Source organism: Mus caroli, chromosome 18, assembly GCF_900094665.2.
Source record: "Mus caroli chromosome 18, CAROLI_EIJ_v1.1, whole genome shotgun sequence".
Lineage (NCBI taxonomy): Eukaryota > Metazoa > Chordata > Mammalia > Rodentia > Muridae > Mus > Mus caroli.
In genome coordinates, this window is record NC_034587.1 from 49,833,151 (window position 1) to 49,851,317 (window position 18,167).

An 18,167-nucleotide genomic window follows, 5' to 3' on the forward strand; every position below is an offset into this window, starting at 1 on the left:
ATTCCCCCTCTCTGCTCTGTTTTCCTCACTCCTGAAGCTACAGTTGTGAAGTACCAAAGAAGATACATCTTACTGTGTCACAGCCATACCATTAGTCTGCCATTACTAAGGGCATCATTGGATATTATAAGAATAGAACCTACCCAAACCTCTCTAAAGGCTGGATTTTAGAGATGTAGAGGTTGATTGAAATCAGTACAGATAGAACCTTGTCTAAGCCACACCCCCTGGGTGGCCACGGCTTTCTTTTCTACATCTTCATCAAAAAAGCATATACTTGGGGGGGACTGGCAAAATTGCTCAACCAGTGAAGTACTTGCTGTGCAGATATGGAGACTTGAACCCAGAACAGACATAAAAAATGTTAGTCATAGTGGTGTGGGCTTGAACTCCCAGTGCTGAGTCAGCAGAAATGGGCTGACCCATGGTGTTCTGTGGCCAACTAGACAACCAAACATCAGTGAACTCCAAACCCATGAGAGACTCAAGCTCAGGAAAGAAGTTAGATAACTCCTGAGGGTCAGCATTTGATCATATCCTCTCTCATCCACATAAATGTGTACATGTATGTATGTGTACCTGCACACACACAAACAATTGTACTTATATGAACATGTACAAACATGCGCACTCCCCTCCCTGACATAAACAACACATTCTTCCCCAAAGTAAAGCATGGTTTCAAAACTCGGGCAGGTCAGAGTAAAGAGATTCAAAGGAGGGTAGGAATAAAAACGATTGTCAGAGCTTCATGAGATCAACCACCCTTGAGAGCACCTGTGTACACTCAGTGTCTAACATGGTGCCTGACCTATGGAAGAGGCTCCATAAATATTTGGAAAGAAAAGGTGCCTAACAGAAGAAAGGGAGGAAGAAATAGGAAAAGACGCAAAAGAAAACCTTGTCTGTATTATCCTGGGGCTCTGGGGGAAGGAGTTGATGCCCAATCAGTACATTTGAGTCTTACGTCTCCCTTCTCCAGTAAATGTCAATTTGAGAAATAAATCACTCATTTAATTTTGAAACAGAATTCCATCTCTTAGTAGATCAGCAATATAGATAAGCTACAAGTAAAACTAAGAGAGCACACTTAGTGGCCTCTTCCTCTGATGAGCAGGGGGACCGTGTGGCGGGCTATGAGCCATGCACACTGATCCTGTCTGTTCCTGTGGGATTGCCACGTGCTGTGGAAACACAGAGTGTGTGCCTAGATGATTCAGCATGCTGGATTGCTTGAAAACCAGTTATTTAAACATAATGCTCTCCTCCTTTTTAATTTTGGTCACTCAGAATGTGATTTCATATCCAAGAGTGAAGTCGAGGCGCAACAATTATCTGAATAATTTGTGCCAGAATTACCCACTTTTGTTCTCTTGAATTCTGGCAGTTGGAGGTTGGGTAATTGAAGGATTCAGGGAAGGCTGATTTATTATCATATTCAATATCGCAAATTAACAGTTTACTTGGTTTGGACTTGGCATTCTATAATTCAACTAGGTTTTCCCTGCAGAAACAGGGCTCTTCTGAGGATGATTAAAACAACATTCCATTCTACCAAAGTAAAAATGCCCTTTCAGAAAGTGGGAACTATGGTATATTTAACCTAAAATGAAACCTTTTAGCTTATTTATTTTAATTAAATTTCTATCAAGATTATATGAATACATAAGAATAATAATAGCAAAACAAAAGCTGGTTGTTCAACCGTCAGGGATATATGGGAGAAGGGCTGAGGGGGCCCCACCCTTTACTACCGAGCTATTTGCTACTGATAGATTGAAGAGAAAGAATCTCTACCTTCAGATGGGTACCCATTAGTGGTCACAACAGGCTTCAGTGGGTCGCTCCAATCCAATGCTCACACCAGTGGTCCTGGCTAAATTAATTGGGTCACAAAACAAAACTAACGGTCATGACGTTCAGGAAGGCACTGGTAGAGAGGTAGAGATGAGGGGGAACACCTATAGAAAGGGGAGAGGAAAAGAAGAGAGAATGGAGAGAGAGACAGAGTGGTCAGAATATATTACATACATGTGTGAAATTGCCAAAGAACAAAATTAATCAATAAAAAAGCCTGCCATCTCCTGCAGTGCCCCATCCATTCACTATCCATATTCTTCTGAGTCTACCATGCCCTTTTCTGCCATATTTTCTTCAGTATTCTGTATTTCTAAATACCATGTTTATAGAAATTGTCAGTTTCAGATATTATCCATATCAACTGCTGGCACGCCACTATGGATGATAAAAATGTGAGCGCACTTAAAATAGCCCAGCAAATATTCCAGACGCTTTATACATCTTTGCTCTTTTAATCTTCATGATGATATATATGGCAGATCCTGTTATTATCCATATTTTGCACACTGGAAAAAGACATAGATGATTATGCATCTTGCCCAAGATTATACAGTAATGATGGTTATAAACTGTGGAGCCAGCATTTGAATTTGATCAGTCTGGCTCAAGAGTTCATATTAACAGTAAATCCATTTTTAGCTTCTCCCTCCCTCCGCTCTCTTCTCTCTCTTTCCTTATTTTTTTCTTTTTTTTTTTTAAATTCTCTGAGTGTTGGATATTGAACCCATAGCTTTATGCATTCTAGCCAAATACTCTCCCACTGAACTATATCCCCAGACTATTTCTTCTTAAAAAAGATTCAGTCAGGGGGATTCCAAGATATCCTCCTGTAAGTTCTATAGTTTCTTGAAATTTACACACATAAGCCCTTGGGGGACACACTCCAACCACGTCTAAGCCATAGCAGTAAGCAAGCATGGTGTTGAGGTCATAAAGCCACATTCGGGCTTGTCCTGCATCCAAATGTAAGAACCATTACCAGAAAAGCATTTGAATGTATCTTGTGTACCAACAGTTAGAACTTAGGAGATGGGCTTGCCCACTAACAAAGGCTAGCTCCTCTCCAGAAGCCTCTGAATGGTGTGCACCTAACCAACGGCTCCTGAAAAACTATATACATCTTATCCAGAGGGAAATCCACTTATAAAAGAACATCTGTTCCTTTGTCCTCTTCTTCTGCAGACCTAGCAGACAGTGAGTATTGAGGGGAAACAGCTCTCACGTTGCTGAGTTTTCTGGTTTCTGTACCTTCGCCTATTTGTAGTCTTTGAACATGTCACCAGCAATCATGCCTAAAAAGCCTTCTTTACAAACTCTCAAGGCTCCAGGTTCCTGTAGAACTCAAAGTGTCACCAGTAAGTCCTTGTAAGGAAATTATTTAAAACAAAACCAAAAATGCCTCGCTTTCATTCAACCAGCAATGCTATACATCCTATTGTGTTTGTCCCTGATAAAATCCCCTTAACTACAGAGTGCCTGGATTCCAATAAGTATGGCGGAGAAATTGCTTCTGGAGCCAAATTCGAATGTGTTCAGTAAGTGTGCGTTTTTACGTGATGACTGTTTTCATTACATTTAAACAGTGGTTTATAGGAAAAGCAAATAATTTGCCTCCTGGAATGAAAGATTCCTTAGTATGGTTTGGGGATGAGTCCCATATTTGGTGAGCTCTTTAGCAGCAGCATCGTCTTGTAACTTGACCATAGCTTTCTCTAATTTTGGCCTGTGGTTTCTCTTCTGCTTAGGCATAATGACATCAAAAGAAACGCAACGAAAACCTACCACATGAAGCACACTGCTGAGCCAGAGCCGAGGGAACTCTTCTTATAAATTACTCTTAGCATGATCCTCACACATGCCCTCCGGCCACCATTGGAAGTTAATGGACTGTCCACTGTGGCAATCAGACCATGAGAACAACACCTCACCAGCCGAGCAGAATATCTGGATGCCTTAAATTTATAATATGAGACTTGTTATAAGATACATTTTGGACCATATCTGTATATATAACTTGTTTGTTCATTTGGTTTTTTTTTAATATACTATTTGAAAACATGATCGGGCAATGTATGCATTAAAACGTTGGACACTTGGTTGATTCAATCTTCTCAAAGCACATCCGCCAGGACCTGACACTGTTGGTGTTTTGTGAATTGCATGAGGATTTGCTAATGTTGATAGATATTCACTTTTTCCATCACAAGGGCAGCTGCAGCTCAGCTCAGTGAGGCCAGGTCACTGATTTTATTTTCTGTCCAGAGTGTTTTTCTATCATTTCTACTTTTTTAATAAAGAAAATTGAACATTTTTAACAGCCAACTCTGGGCATGAGGCATCGACTTTCTAATAAATCTGTGATGTGCTGATTTCTAAAAGGCCTTTGAAAGTATTTTGATTGCTGACACTTGATATCAAGAGAAAACTGGAGCTGTTTAGCTGGTTTTCCATGGGGAAGGGACAAATAAAACATTCTAGACTTCATTAAGCCCAGGGAGATTAGACAAGAATGAAAAGCAAGCGGTCCTCCTGCCTTCTCAAAACGCAGCGTTGACATGGGAAAACACAAATAGTAACTAAAGGTTTACTGCTTTCTTGGGTCACTCTTTTCTCCCTTCAACACATCATGAGGCTTGTCTAATCCCTGTGGGAGACAGTGTGGAGCCTAAGTTCCTAACAGTCTTATTGTTGACACAGCTCTTTCAATCCCCATAAGCAATAACTTACAAGAAGGTTCTTTTCCTGGAAAAAATACATTTCTGATGAAATGACAAGCATTTTATTTTCAAAGTGTTGACGTGGCTTGTGAGAGGTTGTCAGGTTGTTAAGACAGAATGTCTTCTTACCACAGGAGTGAGTGCAGATAGTACTATAGTGATTCCTTGACATGTTCCTGCCATCTAATGTGGACCGCTGTGTGTCCTGGTGCACAGAGCATACCAAATGTCTGAATCCAAAAGTTAGCTTGCAAATGGAAGTCAGCTATGGTATAATGAGATACAATGAGATATAGAAGGGATTAATATTTGAGGGTCTTTTATGAGCTAGCCACTACATGGTGATATCACTATTTCCATTTTATAGGTTGGAAATGCAACTTTGGGGACACTTAAGTTCTGTGCACAAAGTTGATGCCATTAGTTGATACCAGAGGGAGGCATTGGCAGAAGCTGTTCATGATCCTCATCGCTATCCTTACCTCCTGGGACAAAGCTATAGACAGCTCTTTGGTCTTGGACAAGCAACACTGACTTCTTGAGAAATCAGGGAAAGGATATGAATTACCTATACACACAGCTCAAAAGAAGGGTCCTTTCTGTTTACAATGCAACACATCTGTAAGTTTTGGTGTGTTCCATGTGTCATCACTGCAAATGGTTGGTACTGTACAGCCTGGTGCCATTTTTCATGCTGCCTTGTACCATAATGAGATGCCCTGTGTCTGGTTTGGGGACTTCATCACCTCTGCCCTATGTGCCTGCTTCCACAGTGTTGTAAACTCTTGCTCGAGATTCTAGCAGAGTACACAAGCAAGTGCATATGAAATATGCCCTTCCAGTATCTTGCCTGCTGCAGAGGAGGCTGCAGGAGTCACATAAGGAAGTAACATGTGGCTCTTGGCCCAAAATGTGACCTGCAAGAACAGAAATCCAGAAAATGTTCCCTCTGTGTATGGAGGCCCCAGCTCTCTTGTGAAACTGTTTTTAAATGTGAAAAGTGAAGGGTCTAAGCACTTTGCAGATTTTTAAAAACAAGAAAATAATTAAACATAGCAAAGGAGGGCTGGAGAAATGTCTCAGCAGTTGAGAACACTGGATGCTCGAGACTGAGGGAATGGCCAACCAACAACTGGCCCAACCTGTGCCCGATCCCATGGGCAAGCACCAATCCCTGACACTATTAACAATACTCTGTTATGCTTATGGACAGGAGCATGTTGTCCTCTGAGAGGCTCCACCCAGCAGCTGACTCAGACAGATGCAGATACCCACAGCCAAACAGTGGATGGAGATTGGGAACTCTTATGAAAGAATAGGAAGAAGGATTTATGGACTCCAAAGGGGATAGGAACTCCACAGGACAACCAACAAAGTCAACTAACCTGGACCCTGAGGGCTCTCAGAGTCTGAACCAACAACCAAAGAACATATACAGGTAGACCTCCCCACACGTATGTAGCAAGTGTGCAGCTTAGTCTTCATGTGGGTCCCAAACAACTGGGACCCAAAAGCTCTTGCCTTTATGCGGAACATGTTCTTCTAGCTGGGCTGCCTTCTCTGGTCTCACTGGGAGAGGAAGTACCTAACCTTGCAGAGACTTGAAGTGCCAGGTTGGGGGGATATGCAGGGACCCTCACCTGCTCAGAGAAGTATAGGAGAGAAGGGAAAGATTGTGGGAGGGGGTGACCAGGAGGGGCTAGAGAGCAGGACATTAAGTGAATAAAAACAACTAACTTTTGAAAAAAAAAATACTGGCTTCTCTGACAAAGAACAAGAGTTCAGTTCCCCGTGGCTTATAACCATCTATAACTGCAGTACAAGGGATCTGATGCCCTTTTCTGACCTCTGCAGGCAGCAGGCATGCACGTGGTGCACAGACATACATGCAGGCAAAACATAGTAAAAAGAATGTCAGGAGTTTAAGTGAATGGATTTTGACGCAGAATACTCTACAATCCGACTGTGCAGAGGTCACATTTAGATTCCACAGCAGTGAGTATGGAAGATTAAGGGGAGAACAGGAAGATTGAGCAGATTCCTATCCTATAAGCTAGGAAACTGAAACCCTCACATTGCTAGTCACTAAAATGCTGGCCCTGAAATCATACAGGGCCATGTCTTTACTGCCCAAGTTCCTTAGGAAATGATAAGTTGGAGGTGCTCAAAACTAGTGCTTTTTCTTACCGTGAACAGTTTGTGCAACATAAGAAAAAAATGAAAACCAACATAAAACATTGAAAACAAAACCGTTTCTTCTTTAGGAATTGAGACACGTTTGCGTGTTAGAGAAATGAGTGTGCCTCCTCTTAGTAAGCAACTCTTTGGGGCTACGGTCCCGCGTTCCCCTTCCCATTGGGCTGGTAAAATGAGCAAAGCCCTATCAGCCTAATGGTATGCAGCAAAGTAGGAAACTTGGCTGCACAGTAAAAAAAAACAATCACAGCATCTGTCAGCATCTTGTAAAGACTGGCTGCTTTTACGTCTCCAAAGGGACCTGTACTGCCAGAGTTCAAGACATCAAATTAAGAATGTTTCTCAGAAACAATAATGGGACACTAAGCTCTCACCACACTCAACAGATTGAGTTCCTGTTGCTTATGCCTGTTAAACAGTGTCAAGACCTCACTCCTAATGAGAAGGTTCTAGGTGTTTATCAGGGGGCTTGGAAGTGGGAATGGAGCTCTCTAGGCTATCTTCAAGTAAGAGTCTCTCTGTCTTTCTCTGTCTCTCTGTCTCTGTCTCTCTCTCTGTCTCTGTCTCTCTGTGTCTCTGTCTCTCTGTCTCTCTCTCTCTCTCTCTCTCTCTCTCTGTGTGTGTGTGTGTGTGTGTGTGTGTGTAAGTGTGTGTGTGTGNCTCTCTCTCTCTCTCTCTCTCTCTCTGTGTGTGTGTGTGTGTGTGTGTGTGTGTAAGTGTGTGTGTGTGTGTGTGTGTGTGTTAATGAGATGGAAAGGAACTCAGAGACATACCCACACTAGGTAAGAGCTCTAACACTGAGATATACTCCCACCCCAGTGTTTTAAGAATTCTTTTCCCCCCGTGTAAAAACTCAAGCCAGGCATAGAGCCACATGCCTGTCGTCCCTCAGAAACTCTTTGATACAATGGGTTAAATGCTTATTTTTTCCATGTCTTCCTGTGGGTTTCCGTTACACTGATAAGGCCAAGTGAGAATAAGGAATTCATTGTAGCTGGCTGTGCTGTTCCCCATGAAATGGACTGTATCCTGTCACTGCCCAGGACTCTCCTGTGCAGATGGGTTTGCTTTTATGACACCTCTACGGCCCTACCCCCATTAACTAGTGCATAGTTTTCTGTGACATTACAAGGAATTGATTCCTGCCTTCCATAAATATGTATTAATCTTAACAGAAATGTCTGCACTGACTTATAGATCTTGGCTAGTAGATACTGTCAATTACTTTTAATATCATAAATCCAACTCTCTTCTCATTTGTTCTTCTGTCTCTTCCTTGCCATTTTTTTATTTCCTTTTCTCTCATTCTCTAACTTCTTTTTCTGCCCTTTCTCCCTACTCTCTTTATGATCATCTCCCTCCGTTTTTTTGTTTGTTTGTTTGTTTCATTCTCCTACATCCTCTGTTTACAAAACCTTGAAACCCTGTATTTTATTCTTTTCTTGTTGCTGATGTAAAAACACCCTGACAAAAGAAACTTAACGAAGAAAGCATTTCTTTTGCTTGCAGCCTGAAGTGTGGATTGTGAAGTAGTTTGTTAAATTGTATCCACAAGTGAATGTTAGTGTTCAGCCAACTTCATTTACATAGCCAGGATCATAGCCTAGGGAATTATGCCACCAACTGTAGACAAATCTTCCCATTCTAATCAACCAAATTAAGATAATCCCTCATAGACAGGCCCAGAAGTTTATATCCAAGATGATTCTATATTCAAGGTGACAAATATCATTAATGACAATAACCTAACCCCTGTCAATTTGACCTTCAAGCACATCACTTTAAATCATTGTCTTTGTTCCCAAAGTCTTAGGGCAATCTCCAACCGAACTTCAAAACCTCCTATAGTATTTAGCAGTTCTAACAGTGTCAAGATCAAAGTTCTTGTCTCATCTGAGACTAAAAGCAATCTCTAAAACTAAAAAAAAAAAAATCAAGACCAAAATCCACTGGGAAAAAAAAATCCTACAGTTTTGTATCTGGCATCTGGGGCTCCTGATGTAGTTTTGAGATTACAGTGGGACTTAGTACTTAGTAGCTCAGGATCTCCACTTCTGCTACCTACAGTGTATGTCACCTTTCTTTTGTGCTAGTTCCATTCTGTGCATGTGGCTTTCCTCAGTGGATGTTCCATGGTCCTAACATCAATACTATTCTGAGGTCTTCATTGTAGACTTTACCTTCAGAGCTTAAAACAATGGCCACTCAGGAGCTCTTTACAAGGGAATCTTACCAAGCCACACATTGCCTGGCCTGAGCTGTTTTCTGAAACCATGGAGCAGTACTCTTTGACCCCCTCAACTCTTTCCCCTTTTATATCTGTAAAAATAATACCATTAACATGGGAATTGCACTGCCAAGGTCTGCTGCCACTCAAGATGGAGCCTGATTCCCATGGACAACAGCTCTATCAGATTCTGTGTGCTGACTCTAAATAAACACTTCCACAGGCTCAATGACAACCAGGATCAACCATTATACCATCTTTGAAGGAGTTAGCAAAGGAATTCTAGAGAACAGAGATGTGCATATTTGTGGTGAAAAATAAGGTATATCTTCTTGTCAAAAGTATCAGAGGAGCAATTCTACATGATAATGAATTCAGTGCAGTGATTAAGCCAACAACACTATGGAGTAAGTGCTCAAATAAAACAGAACCAGAAGTTAGCATCAGTTTCAGAACATGAAAGTAAGATCAGACTTGTAGCTACTCTTAAAAGCATGTGGTTCAAACTGACCAATGAGAGAGGGACATAATGTTCATAGCAAGGGGTTTTAGGAAATTTTGTTGAGGAAGCAGCATACCTGGCACTCATATTTTGCCCCTTGTATTCTTCTTCCTCCCCCAGGCACACTACAACCTTTTTAGCTACGAGGACCAATGTTTCCAAGAAGAAGAAGAGGAAGGAGGAGAAGGAGAAGGAGGAGTGGGGAGAGGAAGGGAAAAGGGGAAAGGAGAGACAGAGAGTAGGAAGGCATTTAGATAATTGAATTCAGAGTGCAAGCTCTGTTCTGGTTGTCTTATTTAGGATTTTACTGCTGTGAAGAGATACCATGACAAAGCAACTCTTATAAGGACAACATTTAATTGGGGCTGGCTTACAGGTTCAGAGGTTCAGTCCATTATCATCAAGGTGGGAACATGGCAGCATCTAGGCAGGCATGGAGCAGGAGGAGCTGAGAGTTCTGCATCTTCACCTGAAGGCCGCTAGGAGAAGACTGTATGGTTAGGAGGAGTGCCTCATTGCCCACCCAACAGTGACACACTTCCTTCAACAAGGCTACACCTACTCCAACAAGGCCACACCCTCTAATAGTGCCACAACCTGGGCCAAGCATATTCAAACCACCACACTGGTGCTTGGCCTCTGATGGGACAAACCAAATACAAATTCTAACTGATGTATTCACTGGACTAAAGCAACATTTTTTTTTTGTATCTACCAGGTCATTGAATCACCACTTGTGTTCCAGAATCACTCAGTTTTGCTAGCTCATTTGGAAAATAGTGCAAGTTGAATCCCATACTATGATATTGTGATATAAGGATGAATTTCCCAGCTGCCTGCAGGTAGTACTGCTCACCTAGAGCTCTAGGTATTGTTCTTCAGGGGTCATTCTTGGCTGAGGAGGCTTGCCAAAAAGCATGTACCTCCTTAGAAACCCCATGACTGCTCAGTGGATAAGTGCACAAGCCCAGCTCTGCACCCAGCTCCAGATAACTCCCAGAGGCCATCTCAACTCCAGAGGAAATCATGGATTCGGCCATCTTCTCTAACCAATTCCTACCCCCCTCTGTAGATGATGATCTCAAGAACCATCTGAAACAAACAAACATTCTATAACCAATCTGGAGGTTGTCTAGTTACCAGGATATTCAATTTGTGATGGCATATCAGCTTATCCTAGACTTGTACAAAAGAACCTTGTCCAACTACATTTGGTGCTTAATCCAAATGGTATACTGAATGGTTTTAAGAACACATTTCACATCCCCCAGAGTAGTGTTTTTCCCCTTAAGACATGTTGTAATCAGTTCCAATATATGGAATTTAGATTGTTCTACCATCATGAACGTTCAGAGCCAAACTATGCATGCTAAGACATGACTGTTAAGACTAATTTTAAAGAAATTCAATCAAATTCTATTTGACTATAATTTCATTTGTTTGCTAATGATGCCAAGTAGATACTTAATATAGTAGCCTACAGTCATGATTGTTGAAATACACCATTCCTAGCATCCTTCCATAGGCTATCATCCCAGATGCAATCCATCAACCTCATTTCATTGCTGATGGTTGAATTATATCCTAAGTCTCAAAAAAAAAAAAAAATCACCCCTACACTGTGGCATTTATCAAAAATCAATATAAGAAATAGCCATGTAGAAAAAAGTTTCCACATATTTTTATAAAACTTCTTGAAACCATCATATGTTTTTAAAAGCCAATAGCTCCATAAGGGGCCATAAAAATAAATTCCTCTTAGAGTTAGTACTTGAGGGGAAATCTGCCTCCATAGAAAACCTGGCCTGGTGCTTTTATTAGCTAATAAGAACCTTATATGACTTGTGTTTTCCTTTTCCTCTTGCCTTCCAGAAAAAGGTTAAAAGTGAAGTTTGCACTCAATCTAAGTAGCAGTCCTTAGCCTAGTTTTTTCTATAATACCCATCTCACCAATCCCATTGCCTTCCTTTGTTCTTATTCTCTCATCCTTTCTTGATGGTTGAGATGTATCTGTGAATTCCACTGTAAGCATCTTTAAACCTTCTGAATTAAATCTGTCCATCATTTTTTTTACCTGACCTACCCAACCTGGCTCCTGTTATTTCTGATGATGAAACCTATATTTTGTTCAAGTCAATGCTGGTTCAAGATATAAGACAATTGTTAGTGTGACTCGAGAAATAATATAAGGAGTGGGGATGGGGATGGGGATGTGGGTAGTGATGTAGGAGGTCACTGTTATTGAAAAGAGGGGAGAAATCACCTTGGATTTGGTTGAGACAGGCACATGATTTGTTTGTTTGTTTGTTTGTTTGTTTGTTTGTTTGTTTGTTTTGATGTGTTTGATATTATTGTTGTTGTCATTATAATTGTTTTTCTGAGACAGAGTTACTCTTTATAACTCTGGTTGTCCTGAAACTTGCTGTGTAAAGCAGGATGGTCTCAAACTCAGAGATCTATCTGCCTCTGCCTCCCAAGTGCTGGAATTAAAAGCAGAGGTCACCATACCTGGCTCCAGGCACATGTCTTTTAAGGGACACATTTAATAGAGACAGAAAGTATATAGAGATGCGTGGGACCCCTGTGGTCTCATGTATGTGCTGTGATCAAGGAGGAGTGCAGATGCACACACAGCATTACCTGTGCACAGCACACCATTGCCAGTAGATTATCGAAACACATATAAGCTTCAAAACGTTCCATCAGCTCTTTCTTGATCATGGTTTTCCCACCCACAGACAGGTAGCAGATACTCAGGAAAGAGTTTCTTGTGTAACCCACTTATCTCTTTGTTCTGACTCGTGTTCTAAGTTCTGAACATTTTCATTGTAACATACACACAGGGCACTGCTCCTCCAAATGGCTTTGATTTCCTCCTATGGAATGCTTTAGGAAAGACCCTACCATGAGCAAAATCTTCCCTTGTATCTTTACTCCAAAGACTCAGTGGCTGAGCACAATTGAGCTAGTAGAGCTAGGCCAAGTCTTCCCACCAAGTGTGACTTCTAAAGGGCAGTGAGGGTGGTAGGATTCTGCCCATCCTCTAATGTCTGTGCTGCATGCTGAGGCTCTTACGCCCAGTGGTCCTTCTTCCTCTATGGCATTGCTGAGAGTTTCTGCTCACCTTCTGTCTTCTTTTGACTCCTTCACATCTCCCGGGAAATCTCTTACACATCTCTCCTGTCTGGCTGCTTCTCAGATAAGACAAGATGATACCCTGGTTCCTATGACTTTCTTGCTCTCTCCCATCCTATCCTGAGGACCAGCCTTCCCTGCAGTTATGCATTTGTCTTAGGCTTTGCTCTTCTCTCTGCTTTCTTTCCTACCTGACTAGGTGAACAGGGGCCATCAGGGCTGGTGATTATATTTCTGCCGATGGAAGGGGTCAGGCCACAGGTCTCATAGCAAAAGTTAACATGGGGCAACTACATATGAACCCTGTAACTTATACAGAAAGACTTTATTTTCTTTCCCAATGTGAGTTATGTTCTATTCCTTAATGCCCCATAAATTCTGAGATTAAGCACCAGATCTTAATTTAGTAGGAGAGTAAGAGACTCCGCTGAGGTGAAAGAGGTGGTGCACGACATCTTACAAGATGGGTACGGTGTATTACCTGAGTTCAAAGAGTAAATAAGAAGCAGAGGAGAATTCAATGCATTCTCAGTTCACACCTCTTCCATTCTCTCTCCTCAGATTTCTCCTTCACATAACCACTCTCCACATTTATGCTAATTTAGTCCAAAGAACACATAAGCAAATTATTAACTTTCCATCTCCTATTGCTTAAAACATCCACTATTAACGTTTATTTTTGTTGGAAAAATACATTTTTAAAAAATAATCATATTTAAGCTATAAAAAAAACTGTTATAAATAGGGCTGGAAAGATGGCCCAGCAGTTAAGGGCAATCATTGCTCTTGCAGAGGATCCAAGTTCGGTTCTCAGCACCCATGTCAGACAGCTCACAGCTGCTTGTAAGTTCAGCTCCAGGAGATCCAGTGCTCTCTCCAGGCCTCCAGGGACAACTGCATTCATATGCATAGACCCATGCATGTATACACATAATTAAAAACAAATTTAAATCTTTTTTTAAAAATGTAATAGGCAATGAATAGCAGGTACAGAAAATGAATGTTAAAGTTAGTCCCAGTAGCCATGAAGGTATTGATGGCAGCTGTCTTTACCAGCCCACATACAGGTTTGTTTGTTCGTTTGTCTTTCTGTCATAGCAATTTCTAAAACCTGTAGAAGGAACCATTTGTATGGGTCTCATCTAACTAGAGTCCCAGAATCATGGATACAAAATACAGTGTTTGTCTGAGTGGGTACACACATCTAAGAGCAAGAATGGCACGGTGTTGTGTTCCTAACAATGGGCAGATTGTGAAAAATGCCCCACCCCCACCCCCGAAAGCCTGAATCCTTGAGTTTAGGTGGGACCAGAAGACAGGAAGTCCATCTTTCTGCCCTGTGTGTAACAGCAGCCTTCCAGGTGAATGCCCAACTTCTCTCCCACATTTAAACCTGCCACCCACAAGAAAGACCATGCCTCTGACATTTAGACTATTTGCTGGAATTTATTTTGGCCCGATGGACATTTAAAAATAGTTACTTTATTTGACATTATTGAGCCTCCTTCCAGAGCCATTTAAAAGTCTGAGCTTCCTCTCCCAAACTTCTTTTGTTTTCCAGACATACCACAGCCCTAAGGAGCACATGGCCTACACCATACAAAAATGTTCAGTAACAAGGTTCCTTGATTGGCTACCTAGTTAAGTAAATCTCCTTGCCTGGAGGAAACTACATTAAAATAACATTGAGGTCTGTCTGCAAGCCCACAAAAGAAAAGAAACTTAAACAAAGGCTGAGAATGCTGTTGTGCAATGAGACTTCCAGAATAGCTGTCAGATGAAAGTTCACAACCATATTAAGCACTTTCCCAAACTACCATACAGATAGACCCCCACAGTCCCTACCTGCTGCATCTTGGGCTGATAATGGCTTTGAAGCCAACCCTGTTAAAAATCAGATAAGAGTGAATCTGCTCCATCTAGTCTGCTTGCTCTCAGACCTTATTAAAAGACCAAGAAAGGCCTCTCTTCTCCTTTTCACTAATAAGCACATAGGCAAATGTGGTATCCTAGGCAGAGACTTGGAGATCAGCAGGCTGGCTCACAATAACCTTCTGTAGCTAGCGCTTGCACATGGTTCCAGACAGAACTCACAATTGTTGTCTAAAGAAACTGCCAGACAATGAAGTTTCTCTCTCCTCTGTCTTCCATGCCCCGTGTCCCCGCTCCTTTCTATCTCTGTCTCTGTCTCCCTCTCCTCCTTTTCCCTCCTCCTCCTTCTCCCTCCTCCTTCTTCCTCTTCCTCTTCTCTCTCTCTCTCTCTCTGTCTCTCTCTCTCTCTCTCTCTCTCTCTCTCTCTCTCTCTCTCTCTCTCTCTCTCTCTCTCATTAACTCTTTTGGGTTGTTGCAAACATGAATGCCAGGCAGCCCTCTTTTCAGGCCTCACCATGTCCATGAGCCTGCATTCCCAGAAATGTCCCTGTGTCGACTGACTCACTTGGTCATGGCAAGTTTTCAATCAAATGTAGAAGGGTTCAGGGGGAGTCAATTCTAGAAGCCGAAAATAATAAAAAGAAGTATTGAATAGCTCTATAAGTGTAAGAATTGGCACTCCATCTTTTAGCCATAAAAAGAATTAAAATATATATTTCCCTCATAAAGCCATGTTTTCTTGATATATATGCGGTTCTGTGATGTGAAAACCACTTTAAAGCTAATAAGTGGCTAATATTCCCTTTGACCCATGAAGTAGACAATCATGGAGGACAAACTTTTGGAAGTTATGCATCCCTCTTTGGGTGTATTTATAATAATGCAGTGTTTTAGGGCATCTCTTTGAGGCAGTCAGCTGTTACTGAGGAATTCACATCCAACATTAGTGCTGTCCACCAGTATAGACAGATGTTGAGTGACTTTTATACTGCACATCTAAAATCTAGTTTAGGCTGCCATCTCCTCCCTCCATCCCCCACAGAGACCTAGTTTGTGGGTTTTACCTGGTTTATTGCCATGTTAGTGCTTGATATCTAATATGGCTTACTAACAGAGCTCACCATACTTTCTGAGCAAATGTGTTTATGGGGGAAAAAAACCTTTAGATTTATACAAGGGTTGAGACATGTGACTCATATAAACGGTAATAAGAGAATTGTTGCTTAAACCTGGGTTTGCTTTGAAGCCTCATCATTCTGTTCTTGGGAAACCCATTAAGCAAAATGCCCTGAAGGAGAGGAGAAATTGCATTGAGCAATAAAACGTCAACAAACTAGGGGATTTGAAGATCACACACTTTCATCTAAACATGCCCTTCTCGCCTTTCACTTGGCAGGAGTTTGGTTTTTGAAAAGTAATAAAGTCTAGCACTCTGGTTGACCTGGGATATGTTTAAGAAATCAAATCCTCAAGCCAGAAGCAGTATGCCCTTTTACACGGATGCCCCACCTTAGAAAAACCATAGGATGAGAAATGTAAACAAAGGAAGACAAAAACCTGTATCCCAGTTGTCCAGACCTACCTCAGGTTTTTGTGATGAGAGTGTACACCGAACACCAAAACCCTGGGATAGGAGAAATAACTTTACATCTGTTTAAACAGGTGTCCATTACTGGCTATCTCAGAAAGAGCAAGTACGGACCATCTTGGTGCACAACCAAGATAGTCATGCTCAAGTTTGCCTGGGACCTTCATAAACCTAGAAGAGACAGTGTTTAGTCTCATATGAAGTTTGTAGTCAAGAAGAGCTTCCCACAGCCAAGGAAATTCTCAAGCAGCTCACATTCTTTACTCATGTTACTTAGGCCTAGTAAAAAATATCCAAATTAAAAACCCATATCATTGCATCTTCCACCCTTGACTCTCATTCCCTGCTATTGGGAGCAAGCATTTCAAGTCAGACTTCCCATAACTTCTCTCAGCTCATGGTTCTCTGTTCTTTTATCAGCCTGGTTCACTTTATGATGTAGTTTGACCCCCATATCTTTCCTAGCAAGAAAGGATCTCTGTTTATAGCACAGCATTAGGAATTTAATCTGGTAACTAGAGAGTTCTTCTTTAGCTGGGAAGAGGGGAAAATAGATGGTAAACATTTTGTATTAACAGCTTCATCTCAACATGTAGGTTTAACAGTCAAGACAGACTACTGTCAAAAGTGGGGCTGGAAAGATGCCTCAGAGGTTAAGAGCATGTGTTGATCTTGCAGAAGACCCGGCCCGGCTCAGTTCTCAGGACCCACATGTTGGCTCACAAATGTCTGTGACTCTAATTCTGAGAATACGTGGGCATTAGGCATGGTGTACATCCATACACGCAAAATGTTCAAAACTCAAAACTAAGACACAAAGAATATCCAGGAACATGTGAAGGATGTTATTATTATAGTCTTGGGATAATAAAAGTTTAACTGGAGAAACATGTTTTTCAAAACACACCAGGAGATCTTAAAACAGTCAAGATCCTGTTTGGAACAATGAATCTGGTAGGTTGTCTAGAGGAATCTATAATTTACAAGAAAAGGAAAGGAAAGGAAAGGAGCTATAACAGAAGGTCATTCCACAGCCCTGGGTTGTTATCATGCCTGTATGTAGAAACGATTGTCCCAAGGTTTAGGATGACAAGCTAGGGGCTAAAAAGTATGTATAGGTTTCAGTCATCTAATACGTTCTAGCCTCTGACGTCAGTGTTGTGAATTCAGTGTCTGAAAGAGTCTGGCTGTATTTTCACCCAGAGGCACTGGGTAAGTAGAACCACAGCAAAATGGCAAGAGTATGACAGGAGGAATCACCTATCCCTGTCACTGTCACCATCTTGGAATGACAGCCCAAGGTTGCCAGACTCTATTTGTCATAACAGCATAAGATAAAAAAAAATGGCATGTGTATTAACCTCCCAATTTGTTCTGCCCATGGCTTAATATCTGGGCTACCCATGAAGGCCAGAAGCCCAGGCCTATGAGTTTACGCAGCTTACAGACCAAGCAGCTTAGTGTGTATGAGTGAGAGGGAACCTTATCAAGAAATACAGGACAAACATTTGGACTCTTATCTGACTCCGTGCAACTATTTTGTAGAATTTACTGCAGAACCATCCACCAGCAAACAAGAATGATCTCAAGGAAATAAATGGAAATTTTGCCAAGTCAATGAATTTAGTAAACCATAAAAAATATGTAGGCTCAGGCCAGTAAGTCAAAGTAAGATGAAAAATTCCCTTGAGCAAAGACACCTTTACCCAATCACTCTTTTTTATAGACATTACATTAAAATAATCTTGATTATAGCATATTAATATATAAGAATGTGGATTTCAGCAATTTGCATCCAAAACATTAGAAATAGCTAAGTTATGTAGCAATTGGAACTAAGTTTAAGTCCATTGTGTACGGTCTGCACAAGTGGCATGCAAAGTCACTACACTAACAATGATGCTTCCAAAAGTCATTTCATAGCTAACTGGTCAGAATGAAAGAAGTGGGCTACAAGTATTTATTGCTCCATTTTCTTACATGTTTATATTTTATGATTATATCTTTGGATAAAAGGCAAAAAAAAAGAAACCACGAAACAATTTGTGGCCAACACAAAACAAACTCAGT

The 18,167-nt window shown here is 41.2% G+C and overlaps 1 protein-coding gene across 2 annotated transcripts in view; it reads left to right on the forward strand.

The window, feature by feature from the left end:
- Nucleotides 1-4,238, forward strand: part of Sncaip (synuclein alpha interacting protein) — a 144,445-nt gene extending 140,207 nt beyond the window's left edge. The window contains exon 12 of one of the 2 annotated variants that reach the window (XM_021150292.2): nucleotides 3,606-4,238. In XM_021150292.2, the coding sequence (XP_021005951.1) occupies nucleotides 3,606-3,690 (85 nt within the window). In that variant the 3' untranslated portion in view covers nucleotides 3,691-4,238. The remainder of the gene's footprint in view (nucleotides 1-3,605) is intronic. The other variant, XM_021150294.2, reaches the window with a different exon arrangement.
- The last annotated feature ends 13,929 nt before the right edge of the window (nucleotides 4,239-18,167 follow it).